Source organism: Penaeus japonicus, unplaced genomic scaffold (genome assembly GCF_977035675.1).
Source record: "Penaeus japonicus unplaced genomic scaffold, GWHDUDI00000001_assembly GWHDUDI00000004, whole genome shotgun sequence".
NCBI lineage: Eukaryota > Metazoa > Arthropoda > Malacostraca > Decapoda > Penaeidae > Penaeus > Penaeus japonicus.
The window spans coordinates 42,891,263-42,911,262 of record NW_028234406.1 but is presented as its reverse complement, the minus strand read 5'-3'; the positions used below and the strand labels follow the sequence as shown (position 1 = coordinate 42,911,262).

Sequence of the window (20,000 nt, the reverse complement as noted above, 5' to 3'; positions counted from 1 at the left end):
GAAGGGAAGCGTGGACAGAGGACGATGGGGGAGAGAGAGGGAGGGAGGGAGGGAAGGAAGGGGGGTGGGTTGGAGGGTCTTCCTCTTTCCTTCTCTTTACTTCTTAGCTTTCTTCAATCTCTTCTTTTAGCTATCATTATCTCCCTCTTTCCTCCTGTTTTCCTCCTCTTATCACCTCTTGTCTCCCTCCTCTACTTTCATCTTTTTCTTCTTCCTCCTCTTCCTTCCCCTTTTTTTCCTCTCCGCTTCCTCTCTCGCTCTCCCTCTCTTTCTCTTTTTTCCTTCGTTTATTCTCTCGTTTTTATGTCCATTTCCCTTTCTCCCGTCTAACCCTTCCGTCCCCCTCCCCCTCCCCCTTCCCCTGTTAATTCTTCCTCCCTCTCCTCCTCCTCCTCCTCCTCCTGTTTTAGCAATGGGAAGTACGTCCCCTCCCCCCCCCCCATCCTTCCCATTAACCCCCCACACACACACACACTATCATCTCCCCCACCCCCTCCCCCCTAACTCCTTCCTTAACTCCATTAAACCCCCCATCCCACCCCACCCCCCTTACCTCGCCCCAACCTCGCTAACCTTCCCTCACACCCCCTCCCCCTCCCCTGCCCTCCCCTCCTCACCTCCCAACCCTCTCCTCCTCACCTCCCAACCCTCTCCTCCTCCACTTATCCCCCCCCACCCGCTACCACCACCACCACCGTTCCGAAGGTCTGCAATATTCCCACGCAACCCACCTGTTCCTTGCAACGTTGACTGACCTCCGAACACACGTACATCGGTCGCCTCAGGCTGTGCCCTTATAAGGTACTTTTGCGGCAAGGCTGGGGGGGGGGACTCGGTTGCACACACGTACACTAATATACGCGCATATATAGACACATATGCACACCCGCCTTTTCTCTCTCTCTCTCTCTCTCTCTCTCTCTCTCTCTCTCTCTCTCTCTCTCTCTCTCTCTCTCTCTCTCTTTCTTTCTCTCGTAACGCGCAATATACAAAGAAACTTCTCTTAATTTGAATATTCGATTTGTTTTGCTTTGTGTTTGAGATCATGTGCTTTTGTATACATGCACTTTTCCATTGTGCTTTATTCTCAGTTAGGTTTTTGGTCTTTGGAATACCATTTCTGTGTAGGCTGTATTCATTGTAACTTGGTTTCTTCAGATAAAAAAATAAAACTTTACTCGTAAAGCTTGGATGTTTTATCTTCATTAACATCAGTATCATAGTCATTATCTTTTCTTTTTTCTTTCTTTCTTTCTTTCTTTCTTTCTTTCTTTCCTTCTAATTTCTTTCTTATAATCATTGATTTTTGCCTCGTCATGAAACAGGCAATCCATTTTCATTGCAACCGCAGGAATCGCGGTTGTAAGGGAGACTCAAGTAAACACAAGATTTTGAAAAAATAGGCTTTTACTTTATTCCCTCCAGAGGACACGATTTATATACACATCAGATATACATCATATTTACAATTTCTTTTTTAAATACTCTCTAAGCGCACAATGTACAAGGAGTACAGTGTACACACACACAAACCTTCCGTACATAATTATTGAAACAGAATCCCCATTGTGACCAAGTGTTTTTTTTTTCTTCTCCTTTTTTCTTCTCTCTCTCTCTCTCTCATTTCCTTTTCTTTCTAATAAAAAAGAAACGACGAACATATATCATATTTTTCTTCTTGGTTTTTAACTTTATCTGGGGGGGGGGTTGTTTGTTTAAATCCATATTACAAAAGACATCAAATGTAAACATCAAACATAGTTTATGGACAAACTTTGCTAAAATTCTAAACTCCTCTACATTATACTCATTTTTTTGTAGCACGAACATGAAAGATGAGGAAAAAAATATGACAAAAATATGTAAATAAATAATGAAGTAAATAATGCATTTTTTGGTCTTACTTTTTTGTTTTGGAAACCGAAATTTAAATAATATTATCATAACTAAACAAACCGATGAATTTTATAAAGATTTTTTGTTTTCTAAATAGAGAGAAAAATAATTGAGCTTCACTGACAACCTACCTATTATAGTTTGTCAATAAAAGTATACATATAAACATATATATATACTGTATATATAAAACACACACATATATATCTATATATGTACATACACATACACAAAAAATTAAACACTTTTTCACATAGGAGACAATGAAATTAATATGCACAGTAAGGAAATTCAGGAAAAAAGAGGAAAAAATAATAATTAATAATAATAATAATAATGATAATAATAATAATAATAACAGACAAACATTCTTGACTAAGAGAAAGATATATTGGATGACTTAGGAATTAGTTCACTCCTTATGAGGAACTATTTTATCTAACAAGGAACATGCCAGGGGGTGGGGGTGCGGAGGGTGGGGGGTGGGGGCGAAAAGAGGAGAGGGGAAGAGAAGGGGGGGCAGGGGGAAGCACAAGAATTGATCTAATGTTTTCCATCTGTTCTCTCGTTATCAATCTCGTTTTACTTTACTTTTTTTCCTTTCTTTCTTTCTTTCTTTTCCTTCAAACACCAACGGAGACTTATAAATACATATATACTTATATACTGGTTGTGCTTCGGCGGGGTAATCTCGAAAGGGAAAAAGAAGAGAGAGAAATAAAGAGAAAGAGAGAGACAGAAAGAATTAGAGAGAGGGAGAAAGAGAGAAAGGGAGAAAGGGAGAGAGGGAGAAAGAGAGAAAGAGAGAGACCCAAGAAGAAGCTTTGGCAAAACATTCTTGTGTGATTCCGTTGGTGAATGGAAGAAAAAAAAAAGAAAAATGAGAAAAAAAATAAAATATATAAATGCGTACGTTAAAAAATAATAAATGCAAGAAAAAAACTAATCTATCAGGTGGAAGTTGCAAGATGCAAGATTGACTTTTTACGTTTAAATCACTTTTTAAACTCTCGAACTCTATATATCTCTACATATAGACGAAACAGCATAACACTTCCGTCAACCTTGTATTTCCTATATATAAAAACAAACAAAAAAATTCCTTCCAGCATTGCAAATGAGTCTTCGGGAATTGACATTAATGCCCGTGCAACAATGATTATTTATCTTTTTCTTTTCTCTTCTCTTTCTGGAGACGGCGTGTCAACTTTCAATGTTTAGAATTATGATAAAAAAGATGATTTTCTTTTTTTTCTTTTATCAAAATCAAAATTTGAAAAGGAGAAGAACATTATGAGAACATGAAATCTCATTAATAACAATAACAAATGAGGAGGGCGGAAGGGGGGGGAGAGGGCGGGGGGAGTGGGGGAGGGATGAGGGACTAGGGGGGAGAAGGAAGTGGGTGGTGGTGGTGGGGAGGGGGGGGTACATCTACACATCATTCTGAGATCGATCTGTGTGGGGGAGAGGAAAAGGGGGGGAGGGGGGAGGGGGAGAGAAGGGGGTTAGGGAGAGAGAGAGAGGATGGAGAGGAATGCACGAGTGAGAGAGAGAGAACGAAAGAAACTTTCTCTCTTTCTCTCTCTCTCACCTGTTCACTCTTCTCTCCATCTTTCTCTTCCTCTTCCTCTCCCTCTTCTCTCTCTCTCTCTCATCTCACTATATCTTCGTGGATTTGACACAAGCGTTCATATCTCTCACTATACAACACACTATACCGCCTTAACACAGCGACAAAAAGGGGGTATTGGCAAAAGTGGAGGGGGAAAGGGGGGGGATTGAAATAGAAAGAGGGGAGACGAAGAGGAGGGGGGGAGGGGGAGGGGGTGAATGAGCCTCCATACACAGACCACAAAGAATATGTATATAAAAAGACCACTAGTTTCACCATCTTCACCATCCTGTCACCATCACGGCGTGACGTCATCATCACCGTTTCTCACCATCATTTTTTGTTTTTTTGGCGGCGTGGACACACAGCCATCCATCTATCCATCTTCACTATTCACTATCTTCTTAAATAAAAAAAGAAGAAAAAAAACAAGAACAAACAAGCAAACATCAAACACTCGCGAGAAGAACACAAACAAACAAACAAAAAAAAATCTTTCTTTGTTGTGTGTGTCGCCGCCGCTTCCTCCATTCTCAGTTTGCTTGCTTCGAACCGTCTTGCTTGCTTATTTCCTGCTTTGTTTTTACTTGCACAACATTCCACCAAGCTCCTCCCCTTTGCCACTGTGCTTGCTCCTTGAAACAACAATTCTTTGTTCACTGTTCATTTCCACTGTTCACATGGAAGGCACTAACAATATAAACACATTTTTTGTACCACATACCACAAGATACAACTTACAGTGTACATATATATATATTTATATATAATTAAAAAAGAAAGAAAGAATGAGAGTGAGAGTGAGAGAGAGAGTGTGCGAGAGAAAAAAAAAATCGATTTATTTTTAACAATAAATAAAATAACACATTTGCAAAAAAAAAAGAAAAAGAAAAATAGAGATAGAGATAGCGAGGAAGAATAAAAATGAAGAGAGATAGCAGTGATAATCAAAGTCGTAGAAATAGTAGTAGTAGTAGTAGTAGTAATAGTAGTAGTAGTAGTAATAGCAATAGTAGCTCCTAAATTAAAACATCTTTGGATGTGCTTGGGACTAAAGAGAAGTGAAGACATCACTTCAAGATTTCAGTTTGTTTGTTTGTCTGTTTTCGTTTTTTTTCTTTCTTTCATTCATTCATTCTTCTTTCCGGTGTGTCAAGGGGTTGGCGGTGGGTGGGGAGGGGGGGGTGCGTGGAAGGGAAGGTAGGGGGGTGAGAGAAAGGTGGGGGGGGGACTACACTACCTCCTCCTGCTCCTCCTCCTCCTCCCTCAATTATTTTTTTTCTTTCTCTCTCTCTTCCTTCTTTCCTTCCTTCCTTCCTTGTTGTCTTTCACTTTCACAAGACGTTGAGAGAGGAAGTTCGTTTCTTTCTCTTGTCTTGACAACCTCCCCGCCCACCCACAGACGGCGAAAACAACAACAAAAATAATAATAATTAATAATACTATCAATTGTAATAGAAGTCTTGGTTTTCGTTTTTTTGGCGTCACTAGCAAAAAAAATGTTTTTTTTTTACGGGGGCAAAATTTTCTTTGCTTTTTTTCTGCTCACTTTTTTTTATATTATATTAACACAAATCGAAGACGAAGAAGAAGAGGCAGAAGCAACACGAAGAGTCAATCATTCTCTCTTAATTCTCATTTCTCTTCTCTTCTCTTCTCTTCCATTTCTCGTTATTTTTTCTTTTCCTTTCTACAGACACCGTAGAGTTCGAGAAAAAAAAAAAAAACACACGTAATTATTTCCCGCGAATCACTACACCTCCGTGGCGATGTAATTCTCGTCGTCGTAATGTTCTTCTATAACGAACACACTTGACGGCGTCGTGCATGTGGAAGGCGTACAGGTGGAGGTTAACGTGTTGGTGGAGGTGTGGATGTCGCAGCTGCCGCCTCCACCTCCGCCTCCGCTGCCGAGAAGGCTATTGCGCTTGCTGTACACATCGCTGCAAAGAGAGAAAAGGAAAGGGGGTTATTGGAATCCGACAGAGGAGAGGGCATGTTGCAAGGCATGTTGTCACACGAGCGTCTTGTATGGCATGAGGTGAATGAGTGAGTGAGTGAGTGAGTGACTCAGAGGGGGCGCCGCTTACCTGTGGCTGTGGACTCGCGGGAGAGGGGGTTCGGGAAGCACCTTGCAGGGCGCGTTGAGCTCCGAGGTGGGCGTGCCGCGGCATGCGGGCATGTGGGCGGGGGCGTCGAGGCCCTTCTCGAGGCAGTCCGCGAGCGAGAGGCGCGACACGTCGGTGTTGATGGTCTTGGTGCTGCGCGCGGGCACGATGCTGTAGGTGTTCTCGACCACCTTCTTGGCGTCGGGCTCGTGCAGGTGCAGGTGGTGTCCGCCCTGCAGGTGCGGCAGCGCGTGGTGCTGCGTGTTGAGCGGCTTGGCCGGGAAGTCCAGCGAGTTGATGATCATGTGGTCCTCCAGGCACTTGTTGTTGGCCGCGTTGACGGCGTTGTGCACCATGTTCTGCTCGTTCTGGCGCCGCGCCTCCTCGTCCTGGCGCGCGCGCTCGCGCCGCCTGCGTCGCTTCATGCACACGATGGCCAGCGCCGACACGACGGCCAGCACGGGCACGGCCACGCTGAAGGTCACCACGAGCACCACCTGCGCCGCCGACATGGGCGAGGCGTCCACGTCCACCTGCGGCGCCGGCTTCGTGACCACCGTGCAGAAGGGGCCGCCCAGCCCGCTCGGACACGTGCACTGGAAGCCCACGGCCAGCTCGGGCGCCTCCACGCAGTAGCCGCCGTTGTGGCACGGCGCCGACGCGCACGGAGACACCGGCACGGGCACGCGCACCGTGCACTGGCGGCCGCCCCAGCCGGGTCGACACTCGCACGCGAAGTCGTTGACGCCGTCCACGCACGTGCCGCCGTTGGCACACGGCTGCGTGCGGCAGTCGTCCACGTTGGTTTGGCACAGCGTGCCAAGGAAGCCGGGGATGCAGCGGCACGTGAACGAGTCGAGGCCGTCGATGCACGTGCCGCCGTTGAGGCACGGCCGGTGCGCGCAGTCGTCCACGTTGCTCTGGCAGCGGTCGCCGGTGTAGCCGACGGGGCACACGCACTGGAAGCCGTCGTGCTCGTCCACGCACGAGCCGCCGTTGAGGCAGGGGTCGGACGCGCACTCGTTAACGGCGCGCTCGCAGCTGGTGCCCTCGTAGCCGGCGCGGCAGTGGCACTGGTATCCGGTGGCCGTGTCGGAGCACGTGGCGCCGTTGAGGCAGGGCCTGTCGGCGCACGACTGGCCCGAGATCTCGCAGTACTGGCCGGTGAAGCCCGACGGGCACTGGCACACGAACTGGTCGTCGCCCGTGTCCAGGCACGTGCCCCCGTTGCGGCACGGCGTGTTGGCGCACGTGTCGTTGATGATCTCGCAGATGGTGCCGGAGAAGCCCGGGGGACAGTCGCACGAGTACGAGCCAGGCGCCGTGTTGAAGCAGGTGGCGCCGTTCTTGCAGGGCCGGTGGTTGGTGCAGAAGTTGAGGTCCTGGTTGCAGAAGAGGCCGCCCCAGCCCTCGTCGCAATTGCACTGCCACGGCTTGTCGCAAGTACCGTGCAGGCAGCCAGGATACACCTCGCACTGGTCGCAGTCGGGGCCCTTCCACCCACTGTGGCACCTGGGCGGGAGAGAGAAAGGGAGGTTAGCCAAAGGGGAAACAAAGGCCAAAGGAAAGGGAGAATCAAATCTCACACAGAAACAAAACCAAACAAGAAACCCACTCCTAATGCACATCCTTATACCCCTCCTGCCCCCCTCATCATATTTTCCCAAGAAAAAGAAAAAAAACAGAAGAGAAAGAATAACAAAAAAGAAGCTAATTATAAAGTCATCGAAGTCACCCTTCCTCTCCCTCCCCCCTCCCTTGTCCTCCTTGTCCTCCGACCGACAATAGTGTTCGTCGGGGTTTCGCGGGGCTTCCTTCCCATGATGCCCTTCGCCGAGGAAGTGACACCTGATCTCGGCGTCCTCTTACAAGCTGCTGCTCCTCATGCTCCTCCTCCTCATGCTCCTCCTCCTCCTTATTCTTTCCCTATTGCTTCATCTCCCCTTCCCCCTCTTCCTATTCCTCCTACTTTCTGTCCGTTTTTCCCTCCCTCATTCGACTAACCTTAACTGAATGAGGGGAAATAAAGGAGGGAGGGCAGAAAGGTTCGGGAGGGAAACAGAAAGAAGGAAGGAGGAGGAGGAGGCGATAGGGGGGAGGGGAGGGCTTAGCGGTAAGGGGATACACTAGCCAAGGGGTTGAGGGACCTCAAGTTAAACAACAATAAAACATAAGGAGGTCGGTTTCCTCTTCCCCTTCACCTCCTTGTCCCTTTTCCCTGACCCCTCCCTTCCTATCCCCTCCCCCCCTCCTACTCGAGGCGACGAGGAACAAGAAAAATCATGAAAAAAAAGCATCCCCTGTGGTAGTAACCCCCTCTTACATCCCCTGTGGTAATAACCGAAACAATGTCTGGGACTACTTACTTGCACTCGTTGGGCTGGTCGCAATAGCCGGTAGACTCGTGGCAACCGGGGCTACAGATGGCTACGGGGAGAGAAAGAACAAAATGTTAGTTATGCATCACTTTGTGGAATTTAAAAAAATCATATATATAGCTATTGATTTTAAACAATTCATATGTAGTGAATAGTGGGAAGAATGAAATAAGAGAATAGAGAAAAAAACAAGAAGGTTAAGAAGAAATATACAAATTTCTGATAGGCACCGCATGGCAAATAAAAAAAAATATATCCAGTGAGCATCTGCGGGTGACATCTGTCCCTCCCTCCCTCCCTCCCTCCCTCCCTCCTACCCCCTGGCTTGCCCTCCCGCATGGCATTAAACACCTCAACTCAGAGAAGAGGAAAGAAAAAAAAATCATTAACGTGTGTGATTCCACGAACTCGTTCCGTTTCCTCGATTAAGAAAAAGAAAAAAAAACAATAATGAAAAAGAGAAAGATAAAAACTGATATCCCACTTTTTTTTCTCTTGATTTTCTTTTTAATTTTTTAGTTAAGAAAACTGAATGAAGAATGAAACTAAATGAACCGCGGCCAAGCGTTGAGGGCGCGGGGAGCAGCTGCGAACGAGGAGTGACGTCACGCGACTACTACCCCCCCTCCCCCACCCGCCCCTATCTCCTACCCCCTTTCCCTTATCCTCCCTCCCTCCCTCCCCCCTACCCCAACCCTCTTTCCCTCATAGCCCTGCCATCTGGCGGCGGCGGCGGCGACGGGCACAACTAGGGACGGCGATAAACAACAACAACAACTTTGATAGGAAACCACGTGTTGTTGTAGATGCTCGAGAGAGAGAGAGAGAGAGAGAGAGAGAGAGAGAGAGAGAGAGAGAGAGAGAGAGAGAGAGAGAGAGAGAGAGAGAGAGAGAGAGAGAGAGAGAGAGAGAGAGAGAGAGAGAGAGAAACAGAAGAAAACCGAAAGAGAAAGAGAAGAAGAAAGAAAAAAACAAAAAACGGATCCAGACACTCACGTTTGAGGCAGTAGTTATCGGGTCCCTGCCAGCCGTCGAGGCACACGTACTCCCCCTGGTCGTCGCACACGTAGCGGCCGAAGGAGTCGTTGCGCGGCTTGCACCACTTGCGACAGCCCTCGCCGTAGTAGTTCTCCTGGCAGGTCACGCGGAACTCGTACGACAGCGACGAGTGCGAGGTGCGGTGGTCGTCGTGCGTCCACTCGTCGCCGAGGTCGAGCCATCGCTGGATCATCAGGCGGGTGATGAGGGCCGGTTCTGTGGGGGGGAGAAGAAGAGAGGGGTGGTGGTGAGTCGGGGGGGTTTTAGAGAGGGGTGGAGGGGGTGGAAGGGGGTGTGGGGGTGGGGGTGGTGGATGGATGATGTGAAGAAGGAGGAGGAAGGTAGAGAATGAGAGAGAGAGAGAGAGAGAGAGAGAGAGAGAGAGAGAGAGAGAGAGAGAGAGAGAGAGAAAAGTGTGGGTGGATGAGACGAGTGAGAGAAAAGAAGAAAAGGTGAGGGAGAATAATGATGATGAGAAGAAACAAGAGATGAGAGTCTAATGAGGGGGAGGGGAGATAAGATGACAAAATGGGGTGGGGGGGGTGGGGGAGTACAATCGACATCAGCAAAACCCAAAATCCTAACCCTACTTAATGGACACCACACACCTGACGACGAGAGAAGAGAGAGACACCCCCACCTCACAGGCACCGAACACAAAGCCTGTGTTCTCTCCGGCATGGGAAACCGAGCGTGTATTATCACCAACATAACAAAAATATTTTAAAATAAAAAATAAATAAAGAAGAGAGCGAAAAAAGGCTCAGACTCATAAGATGGCAAAGAAGTGATTTTTCCATCGATATGCTCTGTGAATCTCCTGAGTGCGTGTGTCCGCGCGCGCATCGAGTCCAGACCTCCCCTGTCGTGAGAACACACTCGATAAAGAAGAAAAAGAGGAACGCGTGAGAAAGGCATAATAACGGATAAAACAAGGACGAGGGGGGGGAAGGAGGAAAAGGTGAAGAAGAAACGGGTAATGTGGTGGTGGTGGAGGAGGAAGGAGGAACAGGAGGAGGAGAGGAAGAAAAGAAGCAGAAGGAGATGAAGAAGAAGAAGTAGAAGTAGCAAAAGGAAATAGAAGATACGAAGAGGAAGAGAGAGAGCGTAAGAAATAGCAAAGGAGGCGTGGAGCAGCAAGGAGAGGAGGGAGGGTGGGGCAAGGAGCGGGGGAGAGAGAGAGAGAGAGAGAGGAGAGGTGTGCATGGCGCTGGCTGCATGACTTGAAGTGCATGGGAGCGTGGGAAAGTGTCTGGCAAGCTGCTGGGTCTTGGCAGGGGGAGAGAGAGAGAGGAGGGGGAGGCAGGGGAGGGAGGAGAGAGCTGAGAGGGGGAGGCAGGGAGGGTAGGAGGGTAGGAGGGAGGGAGGAGCGAAGTTACGTGTGTTGCCCTGCATACACAATGCCCAACCACTTAGGTATCGGTACACGCAGGTACCAAATGTTTCTCTTAATTTTTTTTTTTTTACTCTGCTGATTCTCTCTCATAGTCTCTCTCTCAAATTTCCTCTTCCTCTCTCTCTTCTCTCTCTCTCTCTCTCTCTCTCTCTTTTTTTAAACCGTACAAATGTACAAGGTCGTTTGCCCTCAACAGACGAAGCGAGGAAGAGAAAGAAGCCAAAAAAACAACATAAATAAAAGAGAAACAGAGAGAAAGAACGAGAAGGAACCAACCAGCTGTAAGTCCCTCCTGCCCCCTCCCTCCTTCCCCCTCTCATCTCCCTCCCCCCTCCCCCCGTACCTGCCTAAAGCACGCCTGCAATTGCCACGTTTAAGCTGTTAGTCATCGCCGTGCCCCGTGCAACGCCGTCCATGGGAAAAAGCAACGAACGAACAGAGGAACAGAAGAACAGCGAGAACACAAGAAGAAGTCGCTGTTCTTCAAGGCCCCGGAAAGGCATTTTGTTATTATTTACGTTATTCATTTAGGTTTAGCATTTTTGTGATATGGAGAGAGAGAGAGAGAGAGAGAGAGAGAGAGAGAGAGAGAGAGAGAGAGAGAGAGAGAGAGAGAGAGAGAGAGAGAGAGAGAGAGAGAGAGAAAAGAAAACTACCTGACACAGCTCAAGAAGTCGTTAGAACGCTCTCAAATGCCTACCCTTCCCCCTCCCCCTTGCCCCTTGCCCCCTTTACCCCCATCAATACCCTCTCTATACCTCGTTTTCCCTCCTTCCGTCCGTCCCTCCCTCCGCTCACACTCACTCTCACACTCACATTCACACTCACACTAACTCACACACACTCACTCATTCTCCTTCCCATGCCTAATACCCGCTCCACTCTTCCCCATCTTTTCTCCTTTCACGCTAAATTGGTGAGTTTACTCCGACTCTTAGCACAGGAAATGGATTTCTCGCACCGGGGGGAAGGGAGGGAGGGAGGGAGGGAGAGAGGAAAGGGGTGGAGGGAGGGAGGAAGGTGGGTATGAGGAGAGAGGGAGGGAGAGGTAGAAGGAGAGAAAGAAAACGAAAGAGATGCCACAGGAAGGTGAGTCAGAGGGTGAGGGAGAGAGAGAGAGAGAGAGAGAGAGAGAGAGAGAGAGAGAGAGAGAGAGAGAGAGAGAGAGAGAGAGAGAGAGAGAGAGAGAGAGAGAGAGAATGCCTACCCACGACCGCTGCCTTTAAAAAGACGCACACACACACACATGTAAACAAAAAGGGAAGCGACCAGAGGAGAAGCAAAAACTGGACGGTCCTTCCTCGTGAGTGAGTGAACGAACGTCTCAAGGAGCCTATGGAGGAGACTACATAACGACCCCTTCCTCCTCCTCTTCTTCTTCTTCTCCGCTCATTCGCTCGCGAGAATGAGAGGAGGAGGAAAAGGAGGAGAAGAACAAGACGCAATGATAACAATGAGAAGGGAGGAGGGAGGAGATGGAAGAGGAGGAGGTAGAGGCGATGGAGGAAGAAGAGGAGGAGGAAGAGATGGAGGAGGAAGAGGTGGAGAAGGAGGAGAAGGAGAAGAAGAAGAAGAAGGAACACCCACGTCCGCTGGCTGCTCGCCTCGCCTGCTTCGTTTGCGGCGAATTCTCTCTCTCTCTCTCTCTCTCTCTCCCTCTCTCTCTCTCTCACTCTCGCGCGCGGGCGAATGAACTGAGCAACGGCGGCAAAAACGTTTGACAATGGTGTGTGTGAGCGACAGAGGAGGAGGAGGAGGAGGAGGAGGAGGAGGAGGAGGAGAGAGAAATATTGGGAAGCCAGACCAAAAATTGTGGGCGGAGGTAGAGGTGAGGAGGGGGAGGGGGAGGGGGAGGGGGAGGTAGAGAGGGGAAACACGTGTAATGATAACCATATATCGTTTTCCTGTTGCTCTATCGCATTACAACACACACGAGGGAGAGAGAGGAGGAAATTACGACGGGTCGGCCATGCGCTGGAGTGTGTCATGGAAAAAGGGGAGAAAAGGGGGGGTTAGGGAGTGGGAAGGAGAGAGGGGGGGGCGAGAGCGAAAGAGAGGGGAAAGGATAGAGCTGAGAAGGAAAGGGGAAGAGCGAAAGGGAGGGAATGTTGTAGAGGAAGGGAGTATAGCGGAAGAGGGGAGGGGAGGAAAGGCAAAGTAGGTAGGAGGGTAGGTAGGTAGGAAGGTAAGCAGGTACTGGAGGGGAAGGGGAGGAGGAGGAGGAGGAGAAGCGAGGCAGGAAGGGGTGGCAGGCAGGGAGGAAGGGAGGGAAGGAAGGGGGGGGTGGAAGAGAGAAGTAGAGAGAGAGAGAGTGAGCTAAAGAGCGTGAGAAGAAGAGGCAACTTTGCAACAGCTCCACACCACACTGCAGCAGCCAAAGCGAGAACTAACATCACTAAAAAGAGGAGGATTCGGCGAACGGAAGGAGACACACGTGGTTAAAACCTACGAAAAAGGACGCCTGTAAAACGCCATCAAACAATGCTACCGTTGTGACGTTTCTCTCTCTCTCTCTCTCTCTCTCTCTCTCTCTCTCTCTCTCTCTCTCTTCCACTCCTTCGTTCCTTTATCCAAAACCCTCACACAAACCAAACCGACACATCCATACTCATAAGACTAATCCTACTCATAAATACAGCGAGAGCGGAAAAGGGGACAAGATATTCTAACACACACACACACACACACACACACGCAGGAGCGGGTTGTCAGCAGTTGGCGGAGTTCCTAAGGGCGGGTATCCTACACCGCCTGGGGGTCCCTGAGCGTCCCGTCTTGCCCCGGGGCGACCACTAATATCCTGCCAGCCCCCCCTCCTCCCTCCGACCCTCCTCCTAACCCCCCAAGCCACCTAATGGGACTTATTAAGCCCCCGCGAGCGATCTTTCTCCCCCGAAACCCTCGCTCCTTTACGTGGCTATGGACTGATCGAGAAAAAAATGATTTCGAAGTGAGAAAACATCTATGAAAAACTATTTTTTAAACTTTTTTTAAACATTAAATATACTATAAATCTTTATACTTTATTCTTCTCTCTCTTCCTCTTCTCTTCTTCGCAGCTAATGGACAGGGTTGAGGAACAATCGAGATTTGTTTAACGCTGGCGACCGCACACACTCCACATTATAAACACGACGGGTGCCAGAAGGCCGTCCTGTGGTACTACACACACATACACACAAAACCCATGAACCAAGCGTCACCTCCACATCCTACTTTGATCCTTGAGGGAAAGAGAAAAATGATGTACACCAGTCTCTCTCTCTCTCTCTCTCTCTCTCTCTCTCTCTCTCTCTCTCTCTCTCTCTCTCTCTCTCTCTCTCTCTCTCTCTCTCTCTCTCATTCAGGGGGCGATAAACTCAGTATATTCTGAAACACTAACGACTCCAGTGAAACCGGATGCACCACTATTCTTTCTCCCTCTCGCTCTCTCTCTCTCTCCCTTCTTCCCTCGGTCGCAGTTCTCTCCTTCCCCCCCTCCCCATCGTCCTTACATCCCCCCTCTCTTTCTCTCTCCTCCCATCTGTTCCCCATCTTCATCGGCTATTGTTTTGGGTCTTTACATCTGGTGTCCGCTGACCACATGCTAATCGCTGCCCAATACGAAATGCTGGGGTAATTTATAAAAACTTTTATTGGTTCTACTTGAGTGAGTTAGCGACTTGGTAATTAAACTCGTAGGTTCTATAAGTATCGAATACCTCAAATATACTGAAGAAAAGTAATAATTCAAAAAAAGAACTTTGTAGATCAATAAAATTAATCGATCACTCAAGACACTCATTCCCCCATCGTTCAAAAACCACTCTTTCTACCCTCTTCCAAAAGGTCTATATCGCCTTGCCCTGATGACTCTGACCTCTCGTGAGGAGGCGAGGCTAACAATTAAAACCTTCCGCTAATCCCATCTTAGGTCGCTTCCAAAGGATGGGCAAAGTGACCTGAAATGCCCTTTGACCTAACATTGCTCTCTTTACCTAAACGACCCTATTCTCCTGACCCCCTCTCCTTTACCCTTCTCTTCTCCTCTTCTTCTCTTTCTACCTACATAATTCCTAGATCTGACCTCTCTTCTCTCAAAAAAGTGACCTGTTGACCTAACTTTTGTCTCGCCAAATCCCTAATGAGAGAGTGAGAGACAGATTAAGGCTTAGAATCTCAACACCACATTAGAGACGCGCGTGAGGTCAACACATGATTATATTTGAAAATATTTAAAAAAGGCAAATATTAATAATAATAAAACTTCGGGTCTGGACTCGATCGACACGCATGGTTTAGTAAATGAGCTAAACATCCTTAGAGTTATAACAAAAGTAGAAAACATAAAACAACATATCAAAAGTACTCACCAACATAAGTAGCAGTAGTGTTGGGTTCTTCATGCCATGCTTCAATGATGAGTGAAAATGTTCCCTGTTGAAGAAAAGTAAAGATTCCACCATGAGCACTTTTTTTCGAAATATATATATTTTTTTTCATTCTCTCTCTATATCTTTCGGTAATGCACTTAATGAACGGAATATGGTGGTCGAATTTGCACGTACACACATAAACACACACAAATACACGAATCCCAAAGCGCTGTGATTATTTCAATTGTGAAGTCGTTTGCCGTTTTACCAGTCGTAAGATCACATTCATATTTATTATTTTTCTGGGACATAATCGTCTCACAAAAGTTCATCTTCGTACAAGAAGATCTCATTCATATCTTTTCCTCTCTCTTCTCTCTCTCTCTCTCAACTTAGAACGATTTTCCACGGTCTATAAAACAATCAATACAAGCGTAAGGTACACTTTACCACTTGAACGAGTGTCGTTTATGATTTTACAACCTCCGTCAGGCTTTTCGGAGTTAACTGCTGTGCCTACACACACTCGCACTTAACAATGCTCAGGGGGTTGTATTTTCACCCCCCTGTCTTCTGATTGTATATCTCAAGTGTCGTTTTGTGTATCATTTCTGGAAAATCACTGGTGTTTTTTTTAATGCACTTTGTTCGATTTCTCACGTGGGGATATTGAGATATTTTTTCATCCCCAAAATGAAAGATATTTTTTCTGGCTTAGCTGTACTTTTTATCTTATGCACTCAATGATAGGCCGTGAAACTGATGCCACTGTTTCAACACAGGCCGAGGCACGAATTTTATATATATTTTTTTCACCACAGCATATAGGCCTATATCAAGAACACTGATGGTATAACGTGTTCACTCTTTTGGGGCGAAATTGAATGCACTTTATTTTCACCACTTTCTTTCTATCAAATTTCCTTTTTCTTCAACTCTTGGGAACTTCTGTTTGTCGTACCCCAAAAAGGTAGCATGATTATCATCATCATCATCATTTTAAAAGCAGAAGAAACAAGAAATTGGAAAAGAAGATTGAAAGATGAGAAAAAAAAATGATTTTGCACTGTACATTCACACTCCAACCGTGGGAAAGATATTTCTATGCTCTGTACACTTTTACTACACGAGTTTAAGGATTAAGATGCACTTTGTAACAAGAAGTGGACAAAAAACTTGTTCGGTTACTTTTGCTCTGTTCAGAACGAGAGGGAAGCGAAGTTGGAGGAGAGAAAGAGAGAGGGAAAGATTGAGAGAGAGAGAGAGAGAGAAAATTGTGGATAGAGGAAAAAGATTCTCTTAGGTTATCCTCGTCTCTCTCTCTCTCTTTCTCTTTCTTTCTCCCCTTCTCTCTCTCTCTCTCTCTCCTCCCGTCTCACTATATTCACACTCGTATGGTTGTATCTTTCTCCTTTTCTATGCAGTCACTGTATACAGGTAGTTCTTCACTATACACAATTCCTTGTAGCACTGTATCACGGTTTATCCTCGTCCTTGTTCACTGTACTTCACACTTTTCGTTTAGTTTTTTTTTCACATAATAAAACGGCAAAACTTCGACACAATATTCACAATCTTTGGGACTTCGCGTAATATTGGTGTTTTCCTTCACACTCACTATATCCGTCTGTTTTCTCGCATCATATTCCGTACATTAACCGAATACCACTTATTTTTTTTCGAGAATGAACACATAAATATATATATAGACCAAATAAATATATTTTCCAATGCTTGCTTCACCAATCACAATCACAAGTCCATTAATTCATACATATATATATATTTTTTTTTTTTTTTGAACGGTTTTCCAATTTCTTTTTTTTTTCCTTACCTGCCACGAAGCGAGCTCAAAGGGCACGGGATTGCGAAATCCTTGCAAATCAACTTTGGCAAAATCAACTTCGTTGTCTCCCAGCACGGGGGTCTCAGCCTCGCCAAAAGTACAGGGAGATTCCGGGTCTATCACTTCTTGATAGACCTTCAGACATACTCGGAACTTGGTCTTGCAGGTGCCCGTGCAATGGCCCTGCGAATTGCGATAACCGCTGCAACAGTGTCCTTCGGTGTCCTTGCCGAAGCGGTTCGAGAACTTCTTCAGGCGAAGTTCGAACACAGCGTTGGCTGACGTCTTCGGGGGAAAAGGAGAAAAAAAGGGAACATTAGGGCAAAATTCGCGATTAACATATATTTTTAAAAAAATAATTTGGGTTTGAAATACTATTGAGGGAACTTAGAGAATTTTTTCTACACTCAGAGTATCGAAATTCCTTGATGGTATATCTATCTATATTTTTTCACACACACGCGATTACGAATCATCACTGAAACTTCACTAGGATCACAAACTTACCTCAACGACACACTGCGACAAGACGATTCCGGCCAGTGCGATGGCCACGGGCTGTGAGAGCCACCGCATGGCTGTGTGTTACTGAAGAACCTGCGTCGTGGAATGCTTTCCGACACCACAATACACCACGTATTGTATTATTTTCTTGTATCTCTCTGTATCGCAGGCGCTGTGGTTGGGGGGTGTTCTTGTAATACACGTCTCGAGGACTCTTTCCACAGGAATCAACAGTGGAGAGGGGGAAGGGGGGAGGGGAGGGAGGGGGAGAGGAGGGGGGAAAAAAAAGGAGAGCTTTAAAAAAAGGGGAGCGTGTGATGCTGCTTCAGGACCGCACGCGGCACACCCTCTCCGTGCGAAGGTTCGTGACAGACTGACGAGCGAGGGAAACGTTCAGGCCGAGGCTCCGTCCGTCCGCCCGCCGGCTCCCTAAGCCCCGTCCGCCGGCTCCCTAAGCTCCGCCCACGACCTGCCGATCAAACAACACCGTTTTACTACGATTAGTATTACTCACTTTTTTTTTTATCTTGACTCACTTGTTTTCATTTCTGGCGTTCGGTTTTTTTTTTATCTTTTGATTTTTTCTTATTTTATTATACCTCTTCCTTGCGTTTAAAAGGCCCATCCACTATTAGCTGTTGAAACGACACTTGTTTTACTATTTATAGAGTATTATTATTTCTCTTCTCTCTCTCTTCAAAGTCTTTTTCATCTCGTCTTATTTTCCGGACGATCTCAAGCCTCAAAAAAAACAAAAAACCAAATTTACTACAAAATTACAACTCCTCACTTCTCTCCTCCTACAACAATAAATTCTCTCTATTCTCTTTACATATCTCTTTCTCTAATGTTTCCCACACGTCTCTCCATTCGCGCAACAACTTGCAATATTGAAAACAGTGTGACTAAACACGTGGAAAAGACGTTTGTTTTCTTCCCATTCGGATCCTGGCGTTTAATGTGTAGTTCGCCGGCCGGCCGACAGAGGGCAGTAACACACAGTGAAGCTAACCGGGAGTAAAAATACTAATCGTGATGAATATTATCTATTCCTATTGTATTAAATGCACGGTGTTTATATGATTTATGGGGAATTTTGTGTGTTTTTTCCGGGTTTGAATGGTACGTATTTTGATATGGTTCAGGTGTTGATTGAATTGTTATTGTTGAGGAGATATAACTTGTTTTTTTTGGCTTTTATAATGTCTAAGTAACTGGACTAGATATAGTAGATGCTAGATATAGTATGTATATCTAATAAATTAGATTATGGACATTCATTAAGTAGAAGATTGGGCTTATATGTAGAAGGTTACGAGTAATGTATACATAATGCAGTTAATGAATGCCTGAAATAGATAAATATTATTAAGGGAATATATATATATATATATATATATATATATATATATATATATATATATACATATACATCTTATACATACACGCACATATATATGTACTGTATATATAGGTATATATTCATATACATGCACACACACGCTCACACGCACATTATATATATATATATATATATATATATATATATATATATATATATATATATATATATATATATATATATATTGTGTGTGTGTGCGTGTGTGTGTGTGTGTGTGTAGACATAAATGTATATATACATATATACATACATCCAGTACATACATGTGTACCAGCTTTATATATGAATATATAAAGCGGTATAAGTACAGGAAATCAAATGTGGATACAGATATATTATTATAGCCATACAAGAACCTAAAATTCAAATCCCTAATCACGCAATGAACCCTAAGCAAAACAACACAAACAAACAAATCTACATCTTACAATCACAGTACTACGTCCATTAATGAATAAATACAATTCCGATACATTCTCCATATATGCATATTTCCATGCAACACCCCATTCCTTCACACCTTCCAAACTAGCTCAAAATCAGCGTAATTTTATTAAGTATTGCTAGTAACAGGTTAATAAAAGAAATTATAGTATTGTAGTAGTTGTAGTAAGGTAGTCACACTCTTGCCACCCTCGAGGTTCTTATTTTTTTCTTCGGTTTCTTTATTTCTCGTTTGTTTAGCTCCAATTTCGTTATTAATGTAGGTAGGTCTGTATCGGTAGAGGGTAGTGCTATGGTGATTTCACTTCCGTGAAGGTTTTAATGCTTAAATCAAATGGGAAATATTCATAATTTCGGTAGCAGTGTGGTAGATGTCTTGGGGGAGGGGGGGAGGGCATGCTTGATCGGAGTTGCCTAATGGCTCTAATTCGACGCTTTTCATTTATAGTGAGGAAACCACTAACAACCTCTCAGCCAAAACCCCGTCCAATGAAGGTACACACCACCAAACAATACGACCCCCAAAAACAGATATTCAAATCGACCCAACCCAAATAAATTAAGCAAAATACACCATACCCCGAATCCCATTTCCCAGCGACATCCGACAACGATCCCCATGCGCGCGAGAGAGAGACAGGGAGGGGGGGAGGAGAAGGGGAGGCCAGGGGGGTGAGAACGGGGAGGGGGGGAGGATGAACAGCTGCGAGTGGCCACCTGCGTCCCCCCCCCTTCTCGCCCCTCCCCCTCCCTAGTCTCTCTCTCCCCCCCCTCCCCCGCGCGTGAATGACGAAACAGAGGCGGAACCCACGGCGCCAGAACGGTATTTTCGGGGGACACTTGAAAGCATTATGGTTTGCTTGTGATGCCACCGACCGTGCTTTGATTTGCGTGCGTGAAGGTGTTATAGGAAGAAGAAAAAAATGTTGTTGGGATATTTGTATCTGTATCTATTCTGTATGTTTGTTTGTTTGGTTGTTGTTTACGTCTGATTATTATTTGCGGATTGAGATATGCT

At 45.9% G+C, this 20,000-nt stretch overlaps 1 protein-coding gene across 1 annotated transcript in view; it reads right to left on the bottom strand.

Moving 5' to 3' along the window:
* Positions 1 to 1,389: 1,389 nt before the first annotated feature.
* Positions 1,390 to 20,000, bottom strand: part of Delta (neurogenic locus protein delta) — a 24,166-nt gene continuing 5,555 nt past the window's right edge. The window contains exons 2-8 of the mRNA XM_086536563.1: positions 17,140 to 17,605; positions 16,621 to 16,917; positions 14,784 to 14,847; positions 8,994 to 9,251; positions 7,986 to 8,046; positions 5,602 to 7,131; positions 1,390 to 5,454 (exon numbers count right to left, since the gene is read on the bottom strand). Of these exons, the coding sequence (XP_086392689.1) occupies positions 5,265 to 5,454; positions 5,602 to 7,131; positions 7,986 to 8,046; positions 8,994 to 9,251; positions 14,784 to 14,847; positions 16,621 to 16,917; positions 17,140 to 17,208 (2,469 nt within the window). The 5' untranslated portion in view covers positions 17,209 to 17,605 and the 3' untranslated portion in view covers positions 1,390 to 5,264. The remainder of the gene's footprint in view (positions 5,455 to 5,601; positions 7,132 to 7,985; positions 8,047 to 8,993; positions 9,252 to 14,783; positions 14,848 to 16,620; positions 16,918 to 17,139; positions 17,606 to 20,000) is intronic.